General features: G+C 37.5%; 1 protein-coding gene across 2 annotated transcripts; it reads right to left on the bottom strand.

Annotated features, from left to right (window-relative positions):
* Positions 1-796: 796 nt before the first annotated feature.
* LOC122282894 (pentatricopeptide repeat-containing protein At4g01570) lies at positions 797-7,701 on the bottom strand. 2 transcript variants are annotated; one of them, XM_043094954.1, is made up of 6 exons: positions 7,024-7,701; positions 3,696-6,238; positions 3,312-3,436; positions 3,087-3,162; positions 1,981-2,939; positions 797-1,158 (listed from the first exon to the last, which is right to left on the bottom strand). In XM_043094954.1, exon 2 carries the CDS (start codon positions 6,108-6,110, stop codon positions 3,711-3,713), a length of 2,400 nt encoding a protein of 799 aa, XP_042950888.1. In that variant the 5' UTR covers positions 6,111-6,238; positions 7,024-7,701; the 3' UTR covers positions 797-1,158; positions 1,981-2,939; positions 3,087-3,162; positions 3,312-3,436; positions 3,696-3,710. The 2 variants fall into 2 exon arrangements, with proteins under 2 accessions (XP_042950888.1, XP_042950887.1); XM_043094953.1 differs by having other exon boundaries at positions 1,981-2,184.
* Between the last annotated feature and the right edge of the window lie 935 nt (positions 7,702-8,636).

Below are 8,636 nucleotides of genomic sequence, written 5' to 3'. Positions count from 1 at the left end.
TTTTTATAAGAAGATGAAATGAAATGAAATCTATTTTCAAACAAACCCTTTATGGTGTGACAAATTATGTTCTTCATTTTAAATTTTATAATCTATAAAATGTTATATTTGATATGTTAAATTTTAAGCGATTTATTATTTAAACATGCAGTTGATGATAAATTTATCTAAAATATGACTAAGAATGATAAGATTAAGGAAAAAAAGAATAATATGCTTAAATAGAGCATGTATCTGTTAATATCCTTCCCCTTAATGGTTTTGTGATGTAAAGAAAAGGTAGGTACTAGGAATATCTTGAGTGGCTTGAAAGAAACATATCTCTAATGAAAAGTTATGGTAAGAGCCAATAATAACTTGCCACGTTATCTATGATTAAAAAAAAAAGATGATATGAGTTATTATTATTATTATTATTATTATTATTATTATTATTACTACAAATGTATTCTAATAGTAAGCAGTGTATTTAAAAGCTAATTTGTAAGTAATAAAATTCTTAGAAGAAATCGGATTAAGAACTAACTTGTAATTGAATGAATTTGTATAAAATTTACAATTGGGTCCAATTTGATTAGATTGAGAACTAATTAAAGAAGAGAAATACTTTAACTATAAAAAAATTTCACAAAAGTAAACTTATAAACTGACGTGATTAGTATCACATTAAATCACTTCAGTTTTTTATGGATGTCTTTCTGGATATAACACTACTCATTAAAAAATAAAGATCAATAGGATTAAGGCTAAGGATGAATTGGGACTCCACTTCTCATCTAGACAGGAAATCGAGTTCTGCATGTCAAAGTATACTCCACTTCTCATGTTATGGATGGAGTCTATTGGATCCAATCAAAAAGATTAAGCAAGCATGCAACTTTACAGTACCAGCATAAAGTAACTCAAAACTAGAGAAGCCCAAAGCATCCAAAACTTTCTGTGTCAACAGCCTCCAAGTTGATAGAAATTTATGACATTTGACAAAATTAAACAACTTTCCTCAGAGGATGAATAGAAATCCGATACTGGAAATCACTGACTTCTTCCATAAAAAAAAATAAAAAAATTAAAAAAAAAAAAAGGAGAAAAAAAGAAAAAAAAAAAAAAAAAAAGGAGAGTTTGCTTCTTCCCGTAGCTGAAACTGCACACACCTGACACCTGTACTAACACTTGTGGTGTAAGATATAGTACTTGAGAAAATAATACAGGTTCTGATCCTATGTAAATTGGATTACAACAGAAGACTTTATTCCTCAACCAAACACATTCCAGAGCATTGCAAAAAGCTGAGTCATATGCAAGATTTACCAAATATGTGTAGGATTAGATCTTATATAATTTTGAAGATCAAGGGCCTTCTTACAACGTTGGAAGGTGGGATCTCTTTGATGAGAACAATTAATAATGGTGTACGAAGGTGCAAAGTATGCTCAAATGATCAATGCTACTTAGTGCAAGGTCTAGTCATTAATGCTTGTGCGGAGTCACTAGCTCTTTATCAAACTTCATCTAGAAGCTAAAACTTCTGCGATGTAGCAACCATCTGTTCTTATTTTGATCTTTCTGCTAATAAAAAAGGATGAGTACCCAATTTTATTAAAAGTTCTCTCTTGTGGCGGAAGAATATCATGATTGCAAAAAGGCATGGAATAGTTTTGGAATTTGAAAAAGTTGAATTGTTTATTATATTTTATGTGAAAATTTAGAAAAGTTGTAATCATGAGTTGAGATGAAACACTTGCACTATCTAAACAGGACAAATAGAAGAAGATCACTTCAAACAACATGTCACAAAACTACACCTTTATTCCATCACAAACCACACCTTTGCCCCATCATTTCTCACCTGACAAACTACACAATTTACATGTTCACATGGCTGTACACAGTTCACAGTTTACAACAACAAAGTACGGTTCCCAATTCATAATTCTCAGTTCAATCAACAGTTATTCTAATGTTAGTCCAAGAACGACTTACCACCGCGCACAAGGGAGGTTTCTGGAAGAAAGCCGATGTTCCGAGCTCCACGCCAGCAGTCTACGGCTTTGCTGTCGCCATGTGTGGTATGGTTGAAGGTTGGAAGCTTTGGGAAGATTTTCTGGGCTTGGGTTCAACTCAGAGGGGGAAAGTGAGGCTGAGCGGTTGGGGCTTTTTTTTTTTATGATGGGGGTGGCCTATGGCCTGGGTGGGGGAGATCCCAGGAGGAAGAGAGAGAGAAGAGGTGACAGAAAGAGAATATAAATTTATTGACTAATTTTAATAACAATATGATACGAATATAAATATTCCAATAAATATGTTATTCATGTCAAACAATTTTGAATGATAAATGTGATTGGTAATTGTACAGAAACCTTTTATGAAAACTGTGTTGCCTTCATTTTATTGAAGAAGAGAAACCAGAAGAGAAACACGAACAATTTAACCACACATTAATCAACAAGGATAAAAAACCAAGAGGCATTTTCAAATTAGAGAAGCATTAATGAAAAATGAGACAGACAGAGTACGGGTGTGCATCCAGACCGGATTTTTTTCCGATATCCAGGGCCGGATCCAATTAAGGATCCAGTTATTTAACCGGTTATTGATAACTGGGGTTTTTTTTTTAAACAGTCTTTTTCCGAATCGAGTTATATATAAAAAGAAAAAAAAAAGTGAAGCTAAAACCAAATACCCGCCCAGGTTGTAACCGGTTTTACTCGGGCGGGTATCTCTTAATATTTGTGAATAGTAGTGAACTAGTTTGTAAATAATAGTGAAATATTACGAGAATAATAGTAAAATGGTAGTGAATGGTGGTGAAATGATTTGAGAATATCTGAGAACAGTTGTTTTCCCAAACGTAGCCTAAATTTAAGTGATTGGGTTGTGAGATCAGCCTAGCTAGCTACTTCCACCATGCAAAGGCCGAATTAGTAGCTAATCTTTATTTTCTGAATGAATCAAATACAAAGCATTGAAAATTATTAATGTATTTTGTTCATAATCACATTTGTAAAAGGATTATCAATAATCACATTTCTCTATTCTTTTTCTTTTTAACAATAATTTTAACAAGAATAACAACAGTAATGTCATACCTTTCATTGACCAGATCTTTACTGTGTTGTCCATTCCACATCTTGCAATAAGATATATGTCCGAAAGATGGAAGTCCTACCAACAAAACGCCAGTCTAATCATTTAAAATCCTTATCTTGCATCATAGGCCACAAATCAAATTACCAATAAATAACCAAAGGGTGTTTCCCCCTTGTGACTTTATCAAGAGAATGTGAGGACAACTCTTTTTATTCTTCACTTACTACGCTCAAGACTTCATTGTATGAATATTCCGTAGACGAACTGATTTGCTTGTCTGTGATGGTTTCAGTGACTGGGTCCTGATTTCATTTATTGAATCCCCATGGCCAACAAAACTATGCATAACCTGAGCATGTCACAGGGAAAAAGATAGATAAGTACTATATTTTCACCATTTACAATTATACTACGTATAATTTTTTATTGACTTATAATAAATTTATACCTATCCTAATTGTACATGAAAATGCTAAAGTGGGCTAAAGTGGCACCTAAATCAACAAATTGTGGGTTGAACACTAATACAAGAACTCTTAAGTTAAATGCTCAGAGAACTATTTGTTTGCAAGGTGCAACATTTCAGATCTTGCATCAACCAAACTTACCCGCAAAATTTTTCATCAAGGATCACTCTTGTTGTTCATGATTGATGCCTTTTGGTATCTCAATTTCTCAATTTCTTTTCCCAGAAAATCTAAAGTTGTGTCTGTAACATGGTTAGGCAAGCACCCTGCATCCAGCATCATTTTTAAGAATTTATATGCATCATTCAATCGACCTGCCTTGCTATGAACTTCAATAAGAGTATTAAAAGTGACAACATCAGCATTGACTCCACTAGTCCTCATCTGCTCAAAAAGCTTGTTTACTTCCTCAATCCGACCAGCCTTCCCAAGGGCATTAATCAGTGTGTTGTACATGACCACATCAAGATATCCTCCCTGCTTAATTAGCTTATCAAGGACAGTACTGGCTAGATCTGCTCTTCCCATCTTTCCTAAGCCTTGAATAATCACATTGTATGTTGCTATGTCTGCTGGGCAAACATTCTCACCCATTTCATTAAGGACACCCCAAGCCTCATTAAAATAACCCTTCTTAACAAATGAACTCATAATAGAATTGTACGAGTAACTCACAGGGTCAACACCCATATCAGTAAAAATCTCAAACAATTTGCATGCTAAGCTCAGCTTTCCCTTGGCAAGAAATATAGACAAGAAAGTATTGACCATATCCATATCAAACGAGGATGTTCCTTTGGCTTGAACTCGTTGCCCTCTAGATAATGAAAAAAGCTGAGAAAAATACTCGGTGGACTTCATTTGGTTGGCCAATTGATCCATGTATGGAGATGACGACCACTGATCACTGTCAGTGTATGAAGTCCTCTTATCTTTGATTCCAGAGTCATCTGAAACAAACTCATTGTCCACTGTATCGTCCGCAGAACCTATTAAGCTCAAAATCTCACCTAAGTCGCCTTTGGAAGGGAACATTGGTGTATAATCCTTCTTCTTTCTTTGTGGATTTTTCATCGAAGCCTCCATATCGGCCTGCCATTTAAGAACATTAGCAACCAGATTGCCATCCCTAATGTGCTTCATAAGCCTCTCTGTCCAATCCCACCGCCCATGCTTATGAAGTCCAATCAAAAGCGATGTCACAGTGACTAAATCGACAACAAAGCCCCTGTCTTCCATTTCTTCCACCAACCTTAGTGCATCCTCAAGGAGGCCCTCCCTGCAAAGTTGCAACACGACAATGCTATAAGTAACACCATCCACAAACTGACCCTTCTTCTTCAAGTCACAAAACAGAGAGTAACCAGCCTCAGCCCTCCCATTCCTAAACAAACCATCAATCACAATGTTATATGTGCAACTTGAGGCCCGTACCCCATCTTGAACCATTTTCTCAAACAATTGACAGGCTTCCGTGACCTTCCTCGCCTTGAACATCCCATCTAGGAGTGAACTATACACAATAGTATCTGGGCTAAACCCATTATACTGCATCTCACTAAAAATGTTGGTTGCATCCTCCATCCGATAGGCTTTACAGCACCCTTGAATAATTATTTGGTAGGTAAACTTATCGAGCTCATGACCAGATGTTTTCAATTCCTCCCACACAATTAGTGCATCTTTCACCTTCCCAACCAAGCATAGCACGTGAATTAAGCTATTATAGGTGCACAAGTCCGGACCTAATGATCCTGAACCACACAAACTCTTTTCCTTCATTTCTCTAAATAGCTCTAAAGAGGTAGCCAAATCACCCCAACAGCCAAATGCATGAATGCATATATTGTAACCCCAAGTATCAAACTCAAATCCATTCTTTTCCCTAAGTTTGTGAAAGACTCGTTTGAATTCCACCCTCAAGTTTGCTTTCCTTAGAGCAACAAGTAGTTCGTTACAGGCAACAGAGTTGGGCAACAAATCTGAACCTTCCAGAAGCTTAAAGAAGATGGACATGGCCAAACCCACCTGGCTTTTCTTAACCAAAGCCACAAGAACCAAGTTATACATGTTGGGATCCAAGCTCGTAGTCGTCCCCAACTGCACCTCCTCCATATGATCCAAAATCTCAAGTGCTGAATCAATCTTACCGGAGCGAATAAATGCATTGAGTAAGAGCTTAAAAGTCCCAGGATCTGCAACGACACCATCTTCCTTCATGGAACGCAATAGGTGGGGAATCTCGTGAAGCTGGTTAGTGCGGCATGCGGTGCGGAGGATGTGGGAGTAGGCAGTTGTGGAGTACTTGTAATTGGGCCTGAGAGAAAACCTGCACCAATTGAAGAAGTCGATTTTCTTGGAGGGGTGAAGAGAGTTGGAGCCAAGGATCTGAAGGATAAGAGGCTCGGAGAGGGGAATGGAACTAGGGTCAAGATTACGAGTGCCAGACTCGGACAGAGTTTTGGTGAGGGATGCGACTGCGAGTAGGTCTCCTAGTTTGGATAGGCTGGTTCTTATGGTTTTGGGTTTTGATGGGAGAGCTCTTTCATGCCACATTGCTGAGTTGTGCAGCTTGCATTCCACTTTGTATTTTACACACAAGATTCTAAGATAGACTTCAGGCAGAAAAACAAGAATGTCGAGGCCAAGGCTGTAGCAAAAGAGCCATTTTGCTGTTTTGGTATCTGAAACAAAAAATACCGAAGAATGGAAACTCAGCATGATCATATGTGGATTTCTTTTTTTTTTTTTTTATAAGTTATATATAAACATATTGAGATAAATGCAATCGCAGAAATCAGCTCCATAGACCAACGGTTCTTAGTTTAACAAATTTTCTATATTGATCTTAATTAATTTTTTATGCTAGTTCTGATTAGAAGGGGCTACATATAAATTTGTGAGATATGACTCGGAAATTAAGGCAAATGGGTATACACACAAAAAGCACCAAATTTACGTTAAAACATAGCAACCATCATCAGAAATATCTTGGGGCGCCCCCAGCAGCCGCTTGTGACTTGGCGGAAGCCATGATGCCGGGATGTTGGCCGCATGGGTCTACACCCCCAACGCATTGTGATAATGTGTGAGCTCACAAGCACAATAAATAAGTGTACAACTAATTTGCAGCGAAAAAATAATTGTAAATGATTCTAAATATCATTAATACCAAAAATTAAAAATACATCACACCACAATATCCATAAGTCAATTGTCACAAATCTAAATGGGCAAACAGCAAAAGATCACTTCACACGGCACGTCACAAAACTACACGTTTATCCCATCACAAACCACACCATTGCCCCATCACTTCTCACATGACACGGCCACCTTCCGAACTACACAATTCACGTGTTCACATGGCTGTACACAGTTCACAGTTTACAACAACAGAGTACGGTTCACAATTCATAATTCTCAGTTCAATCAACAGTTATTCTAATGTTAGTCCAGAACCACTTACCAACGAGCACAAGGGAGGTTTCTGGAAGATAGCCGGTGTTCCGAGCTCCACGCCAGCAGTCTACGGCTTTGCTATCCCCGTGTGTGGTATGGTTGAAGGTAGGAAGCTTTGGGAAGATTTTCTGGGCTTGGGTTCGGTGGCCTGTGGCCTGGGTGGGGGAGATCCCAGGAGGAAGAGAGAGAGAAGAGGTGACAGAGAGAGAATAAGAAAGACAGAGAGTGACGGAGACAGACTGAAGGGAGAAAAATTGGGAGACGGGTAGAGAGAGAGCAAAGCTGACCGACGAGTAGAGGAGACGCGACAGAGACAGTAGCCGGATGGGGAGGCACGGTTTCGGGATTTTAAAACCGAAATGGGTTTGAGCCCTTTGGGATAGAGAGAGGAAGCGAGAGGGAGGGTGTTCACCGCTGCCACCGTCGAACTAGCACGGCGGGGAGGCGACGGAGTTACGGCGTCCCTGGATTGGCTACCGAGAAAGAAAGAAAGAAAGAAAGAGAGAAACAGAGAGGGAGTGCGATGGGTGCGAAGGAGCTTATAGGTGATGGAAGGGCTACGGTGGCGGCCGTCGGCGAGGCTTGGCGTCGTGTGTGGAGAGCGGCGGCGGGAGGAAGGGACGAAGAGGAGATGTAGGGCCATTGTAGACGGCGGGTTTAATGGCAGAGAGAGGAGAGAAGAAAATGAGTTTACGCCTAGGGGTATATGGGCTAGGATTTGGGCCAAAAAATTGGACTTATATTTTGGGCCTCGATTAAATGACCCTTGGGCCTGGGTTATCACATATCTTTGCAGTAAAATTGATAAATCTTCCAACATCAATATGGTCATGACATACCTTTGCAGTGGAATTTAAAGGGTTAATAAATTATATTTTTGATATTATATAAATAATAATTTATTATTTAAATTACAGAGACTATAAATTTATGTTAATATCTTATTATATGATATAGTGGTATATCATTTATAGAATTAGGAAAAATATAATATACTATAATTATATTATAAATACCTTAGATTAAATTCATATACTTTAATGAACATGAATTTAGACTTTATCTTATAAATTCATTTAGTTTGAATTTTTTTAATACACATCTATCCATCAAGAGGATTATTAAACTGACATTTATATATTTCCTATATTTCATCCACTTAATATACTTAAATTTGATAAATGTATAGTCAATAAAATGGCATACTTTTTTGACTATAACCATCATGTCATAAACCATGTGAATACAAAGTTATAAAATTATGAGATATAGGCTATTGAATACTGTTCGAGAATCTTTAGCGATGATCCTTATGATGGCACAAAAAAAGGAAAGGAGACATAACATACCACAATTTCAGAGTTGACTTGTAATGATCCCCACGAAGATAATCAAGGAATGTTGGAATGGAAAAAAACTCATCAGAGTCATAGAAGGGAAGGGCAATAAAAGAAAATGGAAAGGAAAGAATTAGATTATGTCTTTGCTGAAAAGGGTGCAAATATATTGGATCACAATACTATAACCAAAATAGGAGAGCAATATATCTTTGCCTCAAACATTTTGAATCCTGATATCATAAAGGAATGAGGGAATCTGAATATGCATAATCTTATGCAA

The sequence above is a fragment of the Carya illinoinensis genome, chromosome 11 (assembly GCF_018687715.1).
Source record: "Carya illinoinensis cultivar Pawnee chromosome 11, C.illinoinensisPawnee_v1, whole genome shotgun sequence".
Taxonomy (NCBI): Eukaryota; Viridiplantae; Streptophyta; class Magnoliopsida; order Fagales; family Juglandaceae; genus Carya; species Carya illinoinensis.
Note: the sequence above shows the minus strand (reverse complement) of the source record. Positions and strands in the feature narration are given on the sequence as shown.